The sequence below is a fragment of the Leuresthes tenuis genome, unplaced genomic scaffold, assembly GCF_036924035.1.
Source record: "Leuresthes tenuis unplaced genomic scaffold, fLeuTen1.0.hap1 SCAF_18, whole genome shotgun sequence".
Classification (NCBI taxonomy): domain Eukaryota; kingdom Metazoa; phylum Chordata; class Actinopteri; order Atheriniformes; family Atherinopsidae; genus Leuresthes; species Leuresthes tenuis.
Genome location: NW_027325372.1, coordinates 13,373,359 through 13,391,647, shown reverse-complemented (window position 1 = coordinate 13,391,647; position 18,289 = coordinate 13,373,359). Strand labels below are relative to the sequence as shown.

General features: G+C 40.0%; 2 protein-coding genes and 1 non-coding gene across 3 annotated transcripts; all 3 read right to left on the bottom strand.

Moving 5' to 3' along the window:
* Window positions 1-69: 69 nt before the first annotated feature.
* Window positions 70-5,135, bottom strand: LOC140275646 (synaptonemal complex central element protein 1). Its single transcript, XM_072371151.1, has 9 exons — window positions 5,079-5,135; window positions 4,493-4,555; window positions 3,061-3,135; window positions 2,835-2,882; window positions 2,626-2,680; window positions 985-1,074; window positions 838-901; window positions 638-704; window positions 70-496 (listed from the first exon to the last, which is right to left on the bottom strand). Exons 1-9 carry the CDS (start codon window positions 5,092-5,094, stop codon window positions 393-395), a joined length of 582 nt encoding a protein of 193 aa, XP_072227252.1. The 5' UTR covers window positions 5,095-5,135; the 3' UTR covers window positions 70-392.
* On the bottom strand, window positions 3,244-3,376 carry LOC140275889 (U8 small nucleolar RNA). The gene has a single exon (XR_011908593.1). It is a non-coding gene; the product is annotated as a U8 small nucleolar RNA (small nucleolar RNA).
* Window positions 5,136-5,912: 777 nt separating the features above from the next.
* grinaa (glutamate receptor, ionotropic, N-methyl D-aspartate-associated protein 1a (glutamate binding)) lies at window positions 5,913-17,839 on the bottom strand. The gene is made up of 7 exons (XM_072370124.1): window positions 17,733-17,839; window positions 10,232-10,560; window positions 9,755-9,873; window positions 9,402-9,602; window positions 8,973-9,101; window positions 8,559-8,702; window positions 5,913-7,752 (listed from the first exon to the last, which is right to left on the bottom strand). The coding sequence occupies exons 2-7, from the start codon at window positions 10,527-10,529 to the stop codon at window positions 7,603-7,605; spliced, it is 1,041 nt and encodes a 346-aa protein (XP_072226225.1). The 5' UTR covers window positions 10,530-10,560; window positions 17,733-17,839; the 3' UTR covers window positions 5,913-7,602.
* Between the last annotated feature and the right edge of the window lie 450 nt (window positions 17,840-18,289).

The window sequence follows — 18,289 nt, the reverse complement described above, 5'->3', positions numbered from 1 at the left end:
GCATATATGAGCAGTTGTGTATATTTCGTGGAATTGTTGTACCGTTTCAAATGAGAGGCTTCTTAAAATGTTCAGGAAAAATCCCACGACGTCGTAACAATGGCAGAGCTTTATCCCTTTGAAATACATTAACGTTTAAACATCGATACAGAGCAGCACGCAGGAGGGCGGCCGGTGAAAAACACCCTTCAACAGTCACAGAATGTTAAATATTTCTGGTCTCATGCTTAAAATCAACACAAGCATTCCAGCAAGAGGCTGGATTATACGTACAAGATGATTCCTCACAGGACAAGAAATAAGACAAAAAGCCAATGAAATACAGTTTGAAAAGCCAATATTTTAGATGTCACCGGTCAACTATCGGGCTGAACAGGTTTAACATGTCAGGTTTACTCCTGCTCGGTCGGTGCAGCTCCCGTATCCGACAGCTTCCGTTTCTGCACCTTTTCCAGCTCCTCGTCGAGTGTTTTGAGCTGAGACAGCTTCTGTTGCTCTGTCAGAACCGCAGGACACAAGCAGATGATCAGATGTGTTGGAAAGGGAAAGCAAACACTGTATATGTGTATAAATAAAATGTTTGACTGTGTCTGTGCTCAGAGAGAAGAACGTGGGCAAATAAAGAGAGGACACTAACCGGCTGATAACAGCTGACTTTTTGTGTTTTCAGCATTCTTCAACTCATCTGGGAGTCTCTCTGGAGCCTAAGAACTCATTTAAGGGACAACAATGTCAACAAGGCTAATTTTAATCATTCCATTTTTAACTTTTAGCAAGAATGTAGATGAGGAAATGAAGCCCAATCACTTTCTAATGTGACAAAACAAACAAACTCACAAAGACGGAGTGCAGTTTCTTGTGCTGCTCCATCAGTTGCTCGAGTTGGTTTTCAAATCTCATCCTGTTGGAAAGCACAGAGCTGACTTTTGCAAACCATTCGTGATTTTCCTCAACGCAACAAACACCTCGCTGTAAATTAAGTACCGCTGCTTCCGGTGTTTAAGCTTGAGCTGCTGGATTTCGCATCTGTATTGCTCCAGCAGTTCCTCGCTCGCCTTGTTCTGCTTCAGCTGTCTGCGAAACACACACTTTCATCACCGAGTGCGAGACACACGCCTTGTCATCAAACTACACATGAAGCTGAAGGGCCACTACGGCTGCTTTGGTACGAGCTTTAAAGCCTTTGGATTTGTGAAAAGAATGACCACGTTACCATTTGTGGGGGTTGCTTTTGACTTTGATTCATGACGCTTGATTCAGTAACGAGTAAACTAACTCATTACTGGGTTATTAATGCAAACCTGCTGGTTTTAATACTGAATCCATGCAATAATTACACAGACAATTAAGAGTGTAGAGACACATTTAAATGACAATCAATGCCAGATTATTTATAGATATCATGTGATGATAGCTTAGAAAAGGATAAACAGTAAACTAAAGGACAGTATAAACTATATTCTCTATACATAGTCTTCGTATGTAATTACAACATTATAACATGAAATCATGTAGAAGCTTTGGAGAACCCCAGATGTTCCTGCTTTTATTGTAATTTAAGCTTTCAGGACTGGCTGATATCCAGAAATGGTGCAACACTAAACACTGAAACGACAGCTAAAAGGTGAAAAGACGTTAGGAAAACGTTATGTGAAACATCGTTGCTGAATAATGTGACAACAGCATTAGTTGGGACATATAGACAAACACGTGTATGGTGTGTAGAACATGCACAAAAGCCCAAAAATACACCTGCATCTGTCCTATTTCATACACCTGTCCCAAATGTCTTTGCACTGTTGATATTGGAAGACCATTTTCTATACAATGTACAAATAAAACCCCAACCAAACAGATACATTTGGTTTAATTTTCTAATGTGCTCATTTCATTCAAGAATTCTTCACAGACCACAAAGTCAGAGCAGGAAAAATCTGCTGCTTTTGATGCATTATTAGGACAATACTTCACTTCAAGAGGGCTGCAAGCAGTACTGAAAGCAGTACAAGAAGCCAGGCTGCTCGGACAGGACTTCATCCAACAACAAGACAGCGACTCAAAACCAAAGATGAAATGTGTTCAGCAGTACGCTTCACAGTCTCCAGCCCCGTGGAGCTGATTTGGGATGAACTCAACACAACCTACAGGTGGAAAATATCTGTGCCTTCAGCTGATTGATGTGTGATTTTTGTTCATTAAATTTAGAATTCAAGATTTCACTGATTCTTTCCTTATTTTGTCATTCTTAGTTGCCTTTTCTTTCCCCCAATGTTTTAATTTCTGAATAAACCGAGACACCACACAATTTAAAAACCTAAGGCACTGTGAAACAAAGCAGGGCATTGGGGGAAACTTCGAGAAAAAGTTAAAAAAAAACGACACAAAGAGATAAATAAAAGATCAAAACCTAGAACAGCCAAATCATTTACCACAGACTGTAGAAAGTAAGTCAAACTGGTCGGAACAGACATTAAAACAACTGTTGAGCTTTGTTAGAGACATCCACCAAATGAGAAGATGCTGCCATCTAGTGCTACAAATAACAATTGCATGTTTACGTTCGGCACAGGTTTTTGAAAGCACCAGGAAATGGATGAAATACTTCTCCTTATGTGTGAAGCTTACCTGGCAGTGTCCTGTCCAGACTCTTCACACTGGACCTGCAACTTCCTGCACATCTCTGAGTAAAAGAAACCATCACTGTGATCGTGCTCGTCGACATATTCAGACTAATTTCAGTTACATTTACTAAAAGGGGAACAATCCCTGCACATGCACCACGTCACACCACGTGACAACAAATTTAAATTAGTTTGCTCTGATTTTGTGGGTACCTTCTCTTTCTTTTTGGATTCCCTCCAGCTGATAAGCTTCAGCCTGGACTAAAAAACAAGGAAATGTAACTGCCTCTGAGCTAAAGTGAACATTACAATAAAGCAACACGAATCATGGCATAAAACACTCATCAAAACCTAACATGACTTTAACTACAGGTACATACAGTAGGTTCAGTTATTACATGTGGACCAAATCAAGGGATCAATAGTGATTGAGTCTCACAAGTTTCCAGGTCCTTCTGCAGTGTCTCTCTGACAGATTTCATCTCCCTAATTTCCTTTTCCAAGACTGTTTTACCTGAAATTACATCAACATAATTTGCTTTCTGTCACAACATTTAGATGTCAACAAAAAATTTAATACGCTACTATATTTCAGTTAATTTTCTTAATATTGAACATTTAGGTCAGAATGGGTCAAGTAGGGTGTTGCTGTTCCCTACAAGACGGAGATATTAATCATATCTCATGCATCTCCATTCATCATTTTCTGCAACTCCACGGATGGAGTAACAGGTAAGGATATACCTCACTGACGAGGACGAGTAACAGCTGTGAGGAACTCTATATTCGTGACGCACAGTTGTCTTGCTCACGGTTTAAAACTACTTAAATTATTAATACAATTTACATTTAACATATACCGACGCGTCCGCTTACTTAATTTCCAAATCGCTGTTTGTAAACTCCTAAAGCACCGGTTACAGTCTGTTATTCCTTTTAAACTGGATGGAAATATTAAGCTTATTAGCATATCGTCACCAGAACACGCGCCTCTTATTGGTGGGCACATCGACAAAGATTTTACTTTTTACCTATATATAAACTTCCAGTTTAGGTGTTTTCTCGTACACGTTACTTTTCGCTATACTTGGGAAGCTGTTAACATTGCCGTTTTTCGCGGTGTTTGAGATAAAAAGAAAAAGAAAAGCCAACGCGACCAAGAAGCGGAAGCGGAAAGACTACCGAAAGTGTCAAAATAACTCATTCACATTCTAATATAACTTTGTTACCAGCTGAAATGATCAGATAAGCTACAAATGTATGATTGCAACGGATAGTTTCCGCGTATCCCAATAATAATATCTTATGATAACTTTTTTCAGATAAATAATGCACAAATCTACGATTTAGCTCAAAATAATCATACCACGATGCTGCGCATGCGCATCACAACACGTAATGACTTTTTTGTTCAACCATAAGTCTCTTTTAGATTACAAAAGTATCATAAAACCAAGTCAAAATGTTTTTACTGCAACATATAGCATAAAAGGTATAGTTAAAACCTATGTAAAGCGTCACTTAAAGACTCATTCTGATTTTTTACTTAAATTGCTTTACTTTACGCTTACAAAAAAAAAGCTTATATGAAGTCAAGTAAAAAATACAGACTTGCAATAAATTTGGTCAAAATGAAAAGCGGAAGATCTATGCAAACATTCACTTGTTAAATTTAGCTACGGTTTCCTCGAGGGTGGTGTGTAAATAACACAAACTCAGAATCAAAGTCACCCGTTTGTCCAAAAGATGGCGCTGTTGAGTCTGAGCGCCCCCGCAAGGCTACACTTTTCTTACCAAGGAAAAATTGTTATTAGACGAACACAAAATTAGCAGCAATTTACAACATTTAGAGCGAAAAGTCGGGGGGATACCTTGCTGCAGTCTCCTTAGCTTTCCCATTAGTTGTTCAACTTTGGGCTCCTGCAGTTCTCCTCCTGACACGCATGAAAGTACATTAAAACTTTGTAAAAGTCATATGTTATGTTATGTAGCTTTGACTGGATTACCTTCTCTCGGTGGTGTAATGTTAATCATGGCCTCGATGTTGAATCCTGTTTTGTTTTTGTTGGGTTTTTTTTTACACAAAATGAAACATTAATTAGGTGAAAAGTCTCCTGTTTCAGGTGCAGGCCGGGTTAAGATGCTCACATATTATTTAGTTGCCATTAACGGGCACATAACTCAGGCTTGAGTGGGTTAAATGAATCCCACAAGCCTTCGGTGCAGTTCAAACTTCGTCTCTGACTGCACTGGTAAAGTAAGTAGAAAACGGGCACAAACTGCACCTGTACCGTCACAGAGCCGTTATAAGATGGCCAACTGACACTGCTAGCTTAGTTTAAGCTAAATATGCTGTTGAAGCTTCGTTCAGCCAATCTTAAATGAAGTCAGGGTCAGTTTACCTAAAACAAACTAGAAAATACTACGAATTTTAGCGACATCTACTCTATTCTTTACCTGCCAGTTTGCTCATGTTTATTCAGTCTGAGTCGATGTGCCCACTTTGTCTCCCAGACCGACAGAAATGAGGACAGTAAGGACCACAGATGCTGATAACAGGCCCCCTTTATAGTCAATAATATTGTCCTATATTGGTCATTTAATATTTACTTTTTAGGTAATTTTATTTGACTTCACTTTATTTCTGCATAGAATTTTAGGCATTTTCTTTTTCTCATTTTTGTATTTTATAAACATTTATCCAATCCAATTATTGGTATCTTTCGTGGTCATATTACATCCATCGTTGCCCTTACACCTTTTGGCATACCTTCTGTATCTCTGTTTCTGGGATATATTCAGTGGTCCATTGGGCCCTTGAGCCTGTACCCAGCTCCCTCATTCAGAAGTGTATCCATGCATCAAATTAAAAAATTAAAGTCAAAATTTGCCTCTAAATTGACCCAAAGCCATAAGTTGATTGATGCTGGACATGAACATCAGAATAGAAAAGCAGAAAAATGCCGTTTATGGCACGAAAACTTTAATAAAGCTTCTTTATCTTTTATTGAAGAAAGGTGAACATGAAATGAGTTCATGTCGCAAAGAAATAAGCTTAGGCTCTTAGAAAATCTAAGCAACATTTTATTTTGCTGTTGGAGATATTTATGATCAAATAAATGTGAGAATAGCGGCGTATAGCTCATACACACATCCATCCACCCAGGCTTTGAGCCAGGAGCCTCCTTCTAGTTTTATGAGAACAACTTCTTCATGTAAACTCAGGATGTTACGTTTCCTTCCGAATTAAACCGCTGAAACGTGGCGAGTCAACACATGGCACTCCACATCTTTACACTGTAGAAGTTTTAATGAAAAGCGAACAGCTGTGTAGAGGAATTCAATTCAACTTGATGCAAATATACAATGCAAACAGACCTACAAAGCCCAAACTTCATCTATACACATCAAACCACAACGGTGTCCCTATGTACACTTACATGTTAGTCGGATACAAACACAATATCTTTTTAAAAAAAGGCCTAACAGGGCTGCCGAACAACACTGTGTGTGTGTGTGCATTATCAGCACATGCAAATGAGGCGAAGGTCATGCAAGATGTGTTAATATAAAATAAAATGGAGTAAAAATACTCATGTTAAATACATCCTTCAACTTCTCTGTTTGCATGTGGAAAGAGTTTGGCTATTAGTGCATGTTGATTATTTTTGTTTCGAGTCAGGGAGTGTTTAATGAATTTATAATAAACCTTCACGCATTTTCCTTTATAATAGCATAGCTCTGGCTTCCCTGACCTCTTCTCCACCACCGTCAAAGCAACCCTGTTATCTACATCACGTTTCGACAAGTTACTTCTAAGCTCCTTCATGTCCGGCGTCTGTTCACTTCAGAGTTTGAAAAGGGATCAGCTTCTTAGAAAAGTGGACAGCAATATTAGTTATAATGAGACAAAATAAATAGGACGATTTACACTTCACATTAGTGACCACACAAAAAGAGGGGGAAGCAGCGAAGACGGCAAAGAAAAATGAAGAGGTGTTCAAAGAGGATATCCACAAATAATTCTTCCTTTTGGAAAGATATTCCACAAGGATACATTGTTTATAATATATACTTCTTTATGTTCATGTGTGTCATAATTGCCGAGCAGAGATATTCATTCTTAAGCCATTAAAACGTTGTATATCAGAGCACATTTTCCCCAAAAAGCGACACATCTGTACAAATCTCTCCAGCATGCCTTCAGAGGTAGGAAGAGGGGGATTTACTGGCATCACGTACAGTATTACACTCAACTATGTACAGCTGCAACAAGCGAGCTAGAGGTTTTCCTCTGGTAGATCTAGAGAATCGCATCTGTGCCGCATCTTCAGCTGTGTTTGTGATTTTTGCCATGCACAGTTAGTTCACACCAGCGGGCTGGAAAGGACAGACAAGTGTAAAGAAATAAAAAGAGATCTGAAAGGGGTGGGTGTTTCGAACACTAACTTCAGGCAAAGCTGGGTTTTTTTTGCATCAATAAGTCCCCCCGCCCCCATCCATAAACTTTTTTTTGTTGTTTGTTTTTCCTGTTAAATCTCGGCAGCATGGCAGGGCTGAGTGTCATGCACCCAGAGGATAACACGTTTTTATTTTGCATGTGCCGAGACGAGCTGGAAGTCGTGGGGTGGGTGATGTAGACGCAGCCATCTGTGTTAGTAGAAGCAGACGACAGTTAGAGCAAGCAGAGAGGTCAAAACTGAGGACAGACCATTACGATTCGCCATTAATGGCCAAGTTTGAACGGGAGTGAATAAATAATGCCCCCTCTCAGCTTCATTTTATGACATGCTGCATCTCCTCCACAGCAAAACCACGTGCTGAAAAGACAGAAGTGTGTGTGTGTGTGTGTGTGTGTGAGATGAGTGAGGGAACAATGGGGAAAAAGTTAAACGAGGCAGAGAGAAAGGGCATGTTAGCAACGTTTAACAATAGGTGGAGACATTCTCCGTCTCCCTGCTGTTCTCCTGAAGGTGCAGCCTCAATCACGGGAGCGTCCCACGATAGCCAGGATGTAGAGGAAAATGTTGATGATGTCAGTGTAGAGGTTGAGGGAGGCAAAGATGTACTCCTCTGGACTGAGGGCCAGCTTCTTGTTGCCCAGAAGAAGTTGGGTGTCAACAGCCAAAAACTGCAGAGTAAACGGTGGAATTTGTCATTTAAAAATAACACTTATACACTCTGCATCTAAGATGATTAACACAGAAATACTTTATTACCTCATTAAAAAGTGTCTGAAAAAGAGGTAAATCTAACAATAATCCAAACTGTCTCACTCATGTATGATAAAGTACTGATATGTGTATGTGTGCATTAAAAGCAGACAGACTGATGTTAAGTTCATGTTTGAGACAGAGAAGCAGACCAAGACCACTTTAATATTTTGGACATGTGCAAAATAAATATATAAACAGACTGACAAAAAACACCAAAGTATCATCTATGTTTGGGGAAACACCAGGATTAAAGTATCGCAAAGCAGAACGTGTGTTTTAGAGAACATTTAGCGACACACAAAGAGCCGTTTTCCATCCAACACGCGCTCAGTGAAACTTCTTGGCATTTTCCTTCTTCTGTTGAACCGCAGCACTCGTGTTATTCTCGACTTAATTAAATATTCAGAGAGTCTGACACTCACAAGCTGGGAGCATTCAGAACAAAGAAAGGTGAATCTTCTCTCCACCTGAAATGTGTCTACACTGACATTCCACACCTGTAATCAGGCTCTCTAGCGGGTGGAACAACACTTTGATGTTCACGGGGGAAAATGAACAAGCCTAAAACTGCAGAGGATCCTTCAAATAAACGATTTATCATTTTATCGTCACGCAAGAAGCAACAAACGGACACACTCTGGAGATGCTAATATCATAAGTGAGTATAGGTTTGGAATTTTTTATTTCGCAACATGAGAAAAAAAAAAAAAAAAAAACTTACGCAGGTGAACAGCAGGGCCCCCAGCGAGGCATAGACGATGTGCAGGATCTTGTGGCGGATGAAGATGCAGAGGATGGAGAAGAGCACCAGCACGATCAGGCACACAAAGAGCACGCCCCGACAGGAAGTGAAGTCGTACTTGCTCTGTGGTGAAGAACGAGAGAAAACACTCAGCGTTAGCTATTTGAAAACTTTTAAACCACTTTAACTTGTTTCTGAAAAGACAGCGTAGTGTGAGAGCACTCCCTCACTGGAAAGGGCGTCATCAAACAGGTTTATAATATTAAAACTGATGAGAGGAGACTCACCCCCTTTTTCTTCAATTATTGATGACATATAAAAGAATTTGAGGGGTGATGTGCATGTGTGTGGGTTATCTGAATAAAGAATCCGCAGGTTTGTGCGGGTGCTGACCTGCAGAGAGAAGAGGACGACCGTGAAGCAGACGACCGTAGTGATGCCCACAGCTATGATGACGGTCTCTGTGTCGTAGAAGCTGGCGATCATGCCCACCATGTAGGAGAGGCTCAAAGTCAGGATGGACTGCAGGACAGAACAGAAAAAAAACCCCCAAAAAAAGTAGTTAAAGAAGCCAAAGCACCCTCTTAAAGATCAGGTTTTTACCTCACAGTGTCCACCTAAACCCCATTTCTGCATTTTAAATTGTACGCTTTATTAGCTTGAACTCCACACCTGCATCACCTCTGGTTTCAGTTCACTTTGCATATTTTTTGTCTAAGATTGTCCTTATGTTTGTACAGATGAATATGACAAAATCAGTTTCTATTCTTTTTTAATTTTTTTGTAAATTTCTTTTTTTAAATCATTAGGGCATGTTCCTACCAGAGCAACCAAATTCCAGGGGTGCTTGCGGCGAAAGTCTCCGCAGCAGCTCAGGACGATCAGAGACACAAAGAAGACTGCGTAGGACACGTAGTATGTCCAAGGATTGCGACGCACAAAGTACTTGGCATCATCGACAAAGGTGAAGACGGCAACAAAGGAGAAAGTGACCAGGAGCTGCACTGTGAGAACCATGAAGACCTGATGAGAATGAAGAGAAAACAAGCGGAATTTTTAGAGATGAAGAATCATGTTTGGTAGTATTTTGTACTTTGTGTGAGTAACAGTAACGTCACACGCTTTAGTTTCCAGCCTTCTGAACCAATTCACCTACTGAACACAGATTGACCTACTTTTCTGATGAAGGCTTGTCGGATGCTCTTGTCCTCAAAGCCAGAGTTGGTGAATTCTTCATTGTCGTAGTAAGATGGAGGCACGTCGCCATGGTAACCAGGGCTGCCCGCAGGAGCTCCTAAATAACGATCACAAGATGGTTAAATGAAGCAGGGAGCAAAGCAAATGGCCAGTCGTTTGTGTTGTTTTCAGTAAACAGATTACAGTATTGATTATCACTTGATTGCCTGTTCATCTAAAATGGCTCAAGTAAAGTGCTATCCTGTTAGAAGGGCTGTTAAATATGCTCAAACTGCCCGTCAAGCAGTGTAGAAATTCATTAGAAGACAAAATGACATCCATCTATCGATCCCAAGTGATAGCTTTAACATGGAAAAGTTGTATGCAGTAAGTGGGAAATTATAACAACTTTGTATGGTACACATTGTTTCATTTCATGTTTTCTTTTGCCTCAGGCCTTGTGCTAAACAACTCACCCATGGGGTCATCACGAAAGCCCTGCTGTTCCTGTTGATAGGGCCCCTGAGGGTAGGGTCCCTGTGGATAGGGCATCTGAGGGTACGGCATCTGCGGGTAGGGACCAGGGGCGAAACCTGGACCCGCCTGGGCGAAGCCGGGTTGTCCATACCCACCAGCTGATGGGTACGGTCCCCCTGGACCTTGGCTGTAGTTGGGAGGGGGCATGCCGAAACCTGGCTGAGGGGGTCCATAGATGTTGTTATGAAGGGGGTTGTTCTCACCCATAGTAGGGTATCCACTTTTGTCCTGAGACATGGTGTGAAGGAATGCTCACAGCTGCAATAATCTATGAAAAGAAGCAGAATTACACAATAATTACTCCTTGAATATCTGAATTCCACAACAATACACTTTGCACATGTACAGAGGTCTGAATCCAAGCTTTTGCACTGGAGATATTTGCACAACTTGATGTTGAATCTTATTTCTTAACCTTCCATGAAGGAAGCAGACACAAGATAATAATATTCAAACTGGCAAAGATACAAACAGTGCATCTGCAGGATTAAACAAATGACAGAAAATCAAATAATGCTGCATGAACAGAGGACAGCGAGCAACAAGATGTTGTCTTTCTATTTCATAAACATACAACTAAGTTATCATCACACAGTATACAAGTTGGATTTCCAAAGACTATGTTTATATAAAAAGCATTAAAAAACATACATAAAGTCCTGGTGAATGCTTCACTGTAAAAATATCCTTTTAAAAGCATTCTTCTATGAACTTTTAGTGCAAATCTGTCTGTCCTGGAACAGGGATTCCTTCAGCTGCTCTTCATAAATACTTGGATTCTTCTTTTATAAGGTCTAAAAGACTTTTCCCCATTCAACACCAACCGAAGGGTTTCTTCAGTTCTTCTGGTAAAATGTCTTTAAGAACTTATTTAAAAAAAGAAAAAAAGCCTAGCTTCCTTTTATTCAAGTTTGAAAGCAGCAACAAATGAGCTACTGTTGGAAAATAGGCCTAAATAGTTCATATCCTTTTGGATGAGACGTCACTTTAATCTGAAAAGGAGTTATGGAAAGTTGTGTCAGCGTGAACAGAGAAGAGGAAGAATATTAGATTCTTGTGAATGAATGAGATCTCGGTGGACATTTCCACTTCAGGCAATACGAAACTGTCAATCTCACTTATTGACAGTAATGGTGTTACATGTAAGGTGAGGGAAGGCTAGACGGTGAGAGAGACTGCTTACGCTGTTGCTGCCGGAGTACAAATGGATGCAAATGTACAATTAACCCATTTAGAAGGGATGGAGCATACACATCATTTGCTTTCAGACACTTTCTTGTTTTTACCTTTGAAACCTGATCTTATTGGACTTTTCAAAATCTTTAAGAAACATAAAATCTGACTGAAGTACAAACAAACATAAGAGTAAGGTGAATATTTTACTAATGAAGAAAGAAGGTTTAATATAAAATAACATGGTTTTATTTCATATTTGTAGCTTCAACAGAAGCTGGGATGGAAAAGGTTTAGTGGACACTTCTGTCAGGTTTTTAGGTGACTGTATTTTTAAAACTGATTTTTAAGGCTTAGTATCTAGAGCACATTTTCTTTTTTTCTTTATTTATTTTTTTATAAAGCTTTGAACAGGTTAATCTGCTTTGGTGAACGGAGAAGTCTGACGCATTGTCCAATACTGCGCTGATTCCATCCCCACCCCACTTGCCACAGGCTACAAAACTGATTTCTGTTTAATTTCCATTGCAGTTAACACCAATTAAGAGACATCTACATCCACATAGCCGGAAACTGAAATCTCTCTGTAAGCTGCCACAGTCAAACAGCAGAAAACTTCTCGGCAGGAGGGGAGTCACAATCCACTGAGCTAATTGATGACTTTGAAGGAGGGGAGAGGGATGGCTTTGCAGTGGTGCGTGTTGCATGGGCCTGTGCTGTTTGGTCAATGCTTTTACACAGCCGTGTATGTACATGCAAACACACCTTCTGTATTTACTTTGTATCTGTCACATCTCACCACCTTTAAAAACACCCCAAATGAAAGGAATATGCATTCAGATGCAAACCTGAGCACTAAGAGTCATGTTTACCGTCTGTGCTGCTTCCCCTCCTTCTTTCCAGGCCAGACTGAATTAACAAGAGAACGTTATGCAACTCTGCTCCATTTTGCTCTGGCAAATGCATTCAGACTCCAGAGGGTGTCCTCATGATCCCCGTCTGTGCATCACTAGGACAGCGCAGTGAGACACTGCAGACAAACAGGCTGCCAGTGCTTCATGCTGACATTCTCCATTAAGATCAGATCAGATTGCAATTATAATCTCAGGAGCCAAAACCTCTGGAAACAACGGTTGAACCAGGCGGGAACATTCTTTATACAAGGATCAAAATTATGCTAAATTTCTAGGAGAACCCATCAGTCAGTTAACTGTTTGATCTGTATTCAGGCAGTGGGTCTACATGATGAGATTAATTCGATTATAGCTATAGTTGGATTATGCTCCTTATTTGTGCAAGGGCAATAATCCTAGTATACATGGTGGTGAATAAATGGAATCATTGGCACAAAGCATGTCATAAGATAGGTGGCGCTGTACCCATGTCAGCCAACCATTTTCCATACCCGCTTAATCCGTCGGTTGGGTCGCGGAGGCGCTGGAGCCTATCCCAGCCGTACCCATTTCAACTATCGCTAATAGAACCACTTCTGGTTGATCTCTTCACCACCAACAACAATAAGCTCAGGCATCCGAAAAAGATGGCGATCGAAGAGCACGATGAAGCTACATCCCTCTACATTTAGTTTGTGTTGAGCATGCTTATTGCACACACGCGATGTATAGCGCAGCATTCTCCATCGCGTTGTTTATTTCTTTCTGACGGCGGCGACAACAACAGTAATATCGTCTCCTTTGACTTCCGGTTCACGACCCCGGGAAAAAAAATCTCGAGCATGCGCAGAACGCAAAATCCAATTCACCACGTGCTTCACCGTCTACAAGCACGTTTAGTGCCCCTATCAACCGAGTTATCTCTGGGTCTTAATCCGACGGCAAGGAAGTCAAACTAAGGTGTATACATGAACTTAATAACTCAGTCTTATTGTAATAAAGCCATTAACCCGATTCTTTACAGTGCCATGTAACCCCACTGTCTCCACAAAATAGATTAATTTATCTGTAAAGACTGGCTCCAAGTGGCTATGAAGCTGGATCTGCTTATGTCACACAGGAGATTCCACCCACGTATGTCAATATCTCTTTAATGTCTTGCTAAACTGTTTGTTAGTGCACATTTTAATTAGTTTTAAAAAGAACCATCTCAATCATTTGTTTAGAAACACAATTCTTCTTAATATTGCCCCGAGGTAATGAAAAAATAAAAGTACTTTTCCATTGCTTTTTATGCCCAGTGCAGACTTGAAGGAGACATACGACTCAAGAGTCATCAACTGATAATAAGACATGCTGTCAAAGCATGTAATTTCCTCACAGTCGAATGTCCACAGGCAGCAATTAAGCTGTTTCTCAGGAGTTCACTGTTAGGCGCTCAAATCACCACTGAAGTACTAACGGAAGCTATTAATACTTACCAAAAATGACTTTCATCACTGATGAACCCCAATAGGCTCATGTTGTTTTACTCTCACCATTCAATGTTTCAGTATACAAGATATCAGGGAAAAACAGCCTATCACAGCTACTTTAGGTTCACGGTGATGTAGTCAAATGGATTGTTTTGTCAGACAAATGCAATGAACCTTGAGCTGATTATTGACAAATGCAACAATGACAAGTAGAGAGAGATCAATAAGAGAAACTGTGTCTAGGGAAGAAAAAGAAAATGACATTTCAAAAGCAATAATTTTCACTTCCACTCTGTACTTCACCGGTAAGTAACTTCAGTGACCACCATGAGAAAAAATAATCATCTGCTTTTTTTTTTTAAACATGATAATATAAATAGAAGATGTTCAACCGAAGTAACTTCACACTGTGCTTTTTTTAATGCCGAATTCATCTGCACTGCTCTGTTCATATATTTTTCATCTGTTGATTACCTTGCATAATCCAAAGTAAGGCAGAACACATGGCAGCGAATGAGACACTAAAATCATTAAATGATCACAGAGTCACAACAGCTACGTCAGCACAGACAGTCTTCTTCTTTGATGTTATGACAATGGGGCTTTTCTTTTATCTTGAGTTATATACTTGTATCTGTAATGATCATAAGAGCACCATAAAAACAGAGGAAGAGGTATTAAAAATAGACGAGTAACATGAGAGAAATTTAGTTAAGGGCACTGAACGTTTGCGCCCTCTCCAACAGCCTCTGAGCTCAAATGAACAAAACCATATTAGTTTAACCTCAGTGTCTGAAAAGACACAGCGTTTATTTTCTTTTTCCTTTTTCTCCTTTCCTTTCTTTAGGAGCAGGTCTAAAACAGGGTTCATACAGCTTTACAAGTATTACGTGGGAGATTTCAAATCCTCTTAGGAGAGATGCGGTGGATAAAAACAGTGCCACTATCCCTGGCCTCTGCCGATAGCTATCACTATGGGGAATTAGGTTAAAGGGACAGATTCAGTGGGTTAGTCAATACCGCCAGGAAGCCTAGTTAACACAATCAGACGAGCACAATACCTCGACAAACCCATGCACAACATGCCATAAGCATGCCTGAGCGACATCAGGAAACGCAGAGACAAAACAGGAGCGACCACACAAAACAGCGGGGCCAACATGGAGGTTCGCAGGCTGCTAAATGTGATGTTGAATGAGAAGTTGTGATCGAATCCATTTTAAATAAAATCATTTATGTATGCTGATAAGTATGCTGATCTACCCATGACTGATTCAAATAAAAAACATAACTCATTTTAAAGACTGTTAAGACAGACACTACTTTGCCAAAAGTACAAAACAGGCTGATAAAAGCAAAACAAAAAGGCTGCTTCATGGTCACATGATGACAGAGGAACTCTGTAGGGTTAGTTTTTGTAACACATTTGTCTCTCCCGCACACATTGCACCTAGTACAGAGCGGACTTGTGTTGACGCCAGCTCAGAAAAGCAGTCGGTGTAGAATTATGACATTTGTTGTCCCAGTGTAAAACAGTTGCGCTTTCACTTTATCAGACAGCCAATGCAGCAGTTAGGGAGGAAAGCCACCGTCATCGTGACACGTTGTGTCAGCAGCAGCTCTGACCAGGTCAAACCTGCAGACTTGCATCAGATAGTTAACACTGTACAGCAATACAAAAACCTGAAAAGTACCTTGTTATTATATTATTTCTATACAGAGAAAATTTTATTTTATTAACTTCATGTTACAGCTGAATGTTTCTCATTTTTTCTTGACTTAATGGAATGTTTTACCTCATGGCAGAGAGATGACGGTTAAAGTTTATACCAAATACCTGCTTTGTTTCTCATTAAGACTGAAAGTAAATTCTATTACGTGAGAATAGCATGTTGTACAGGAATTTACATAACCAAAGTTATAGCAAGTTAGAGTTAAAGTCAAATATTCACTCCATTCAGTTTGGAAGATGCCAGCATTACCAGGGTGAATACAGTAAATTCACCACACCAAACAAAACTCAAGCATAAAAACACTGACTCATTCAAAACATTCTGGGTACAAAAAAGGGTTTTTTGGGACAAGGCCCTGTGGAAATGTAGTATTCCCAGACTTGCTTCAAACCAGTAAGTTTACAACTGCATCCTAAAGCGAGGACACTTACCAGCGCCACATGACATCAGCTCATGGTCTGATAATAGACCATGCATGACAGCATCAAAATATCCCATTAGGTTCACTTAATATAAGTCAGTCAGACTTTAAGAAGAAAAACTTTAGTCACTGTCAACAACACACCAAAGCAAATCATCTGTTGGACAGTTGAAAGAGACAAGAAAGGTAAAGAGCAAAAACAATAATACAATTGTTGTAAATCTGTGTAAGATCTAGGGCTGTCATATATATTTATATATATATATTTTAAATGTGTCATTTACACAACATGTGCACAGTATCACTATGGCAAAGGCATTAATGAGGGCTGCATGCCAGTAAGAGACAGTTCTGCTTTGCACTGTTGCAGAAGAGGAATGGAGCCCTTGTTAATTCCCCTGAGATTAGCAACATACATCTTAATATGTTTCTAATACAATTTTCTGATCCTACATTTAGACGAGTCAATAATAATGTGTCAGCTGCCAGAGAAAGATCAGTGTGGATCATCTTATCTATCCTGGAATACAAAATGACTGGATGCCAATAAAGGCTTAAAAGAATAAATAATAGTTTATCAGATCATGTATTATAACTTCATAATTTGAACTTTGGATAAACTGTTTTAACTGAAATCACTACATATGAAATAAGTTTAAGTAGTTTTCCTGGTTAATGTGTACATTCAACAAGCAATGGATTGTGTATTTAATGATAATAGAGGAAGTGACACTATATGTCTTCGGGAGACAACTGATTATTCAGAGAAATAAACACCCTAAAAGCATTGGTAAGTATTAGTTTGTGCACGAATCTATCTATGGTATCCCCTAAAAATCTGTGGGTGAACTGAAATATTAATGAATGTATGAGGCACATTTCAAGATGTTAACATCCAATGCACTTGACTGGAAAATGTCAGAAAATGGTTTTAAAACACTTGTCATTTGGCTCCCATATTTAAATCAGAAATAAATAAAAGAAAGCATGTGTATGTACAGACTGGCCGTTGTCACTGATGATAATCAATACCTGTTCGTTATTGCTCATATATCAATATATTCACAGCTCAAAAGCTACACAGATCATAATTTTATGCAACGGAAAGTGACTTGCAAGATAAAGGGAGATTACAGAAAAACAGCCAGCCGGGGCCGAGAGGAATAAGACATAGTTAATCTGCTTTTTTGGAGGCTGTGATCGACTGAAAGCAGAACAGAAAAATGAACACAGCATTGATACTGCTGCACCTGCAGACGCCGCATCTTTATGTAGGCCTCAATAGCACGTAAATATACGCTATGCGGTCATTCGCCGCGATATATTCACAAATATAACCGCCATGACGAACACCAGGTGGCCATTACAGGCTGAACGTAAACAAACTGTCAGATGGTGCACCACAGCAAAGCTCATCAAAATGAATTTATTCCTATTGAAGGGTTGTTTTTGTTTTTTTGAGGGGGGTTGGCAGCTACCACACACCGCGCCACCCCCCGATATTTGTTGTGTTGTCAGCTCTCTTTACAACCAGACCGCCATTCTAGATATTTTCTGCATAATACGGCTTTCTATCCTGCGGACGTTACGTGACGGTTGCCAACAGGCTGGATGCTAACAGTATCCAAGGAAAGCGGTGGTCGTTTGTCTCGCTGCCAAAAAGCAAAAAAATAAAAATAAAAAACGCGACAGACAAAACACATAAAGACGCCGAGTATGGTGTAAACAGACGGTAACACACTTACCTTTAACGTAATTATTTCCGAGCAGCTGCCGGCCTGAACTATCTCCGCTCCTCCTCTCGGCTCTGTGGACTCCGACTGAACCACCAACTAACGAGGGCGAGGGCCGCTGACGACGCTTCACTGCGCGGTCACGTGACTTGTGGGAATCTCCGGTCATTACATAGAAAATTATACAATTTTAATTTATGTACTGTCATAATGACGAAGAGTTTCTCCACAACGTTATTAGGGTAACGAGAGGGAAAAGAAGCAGATATTCTGCTGTCAGACAGATAGAGAGTTTTAGATATATCAGGAGAGTCAATATACGTCACATGAGTGATATGGTTTATTGTAATTTCTATGGTTTATGCTTGGTTATCCTCCTGAGACCTCGCAGTTGATTTCTATCATGTGGGTGTGACACACAAATCGACGACCTTTTGGTCAAGCACCGTTTATGCAATCTCTGTAAGCCCTACTCTACAGCTGGCTTTCTTTTAAAGGGGCAGGTATTGCAGAGAGGGTTTTACTATGAATCGGTGTAAGGTAATCAGATGTGAAGCTGTTAATGGACG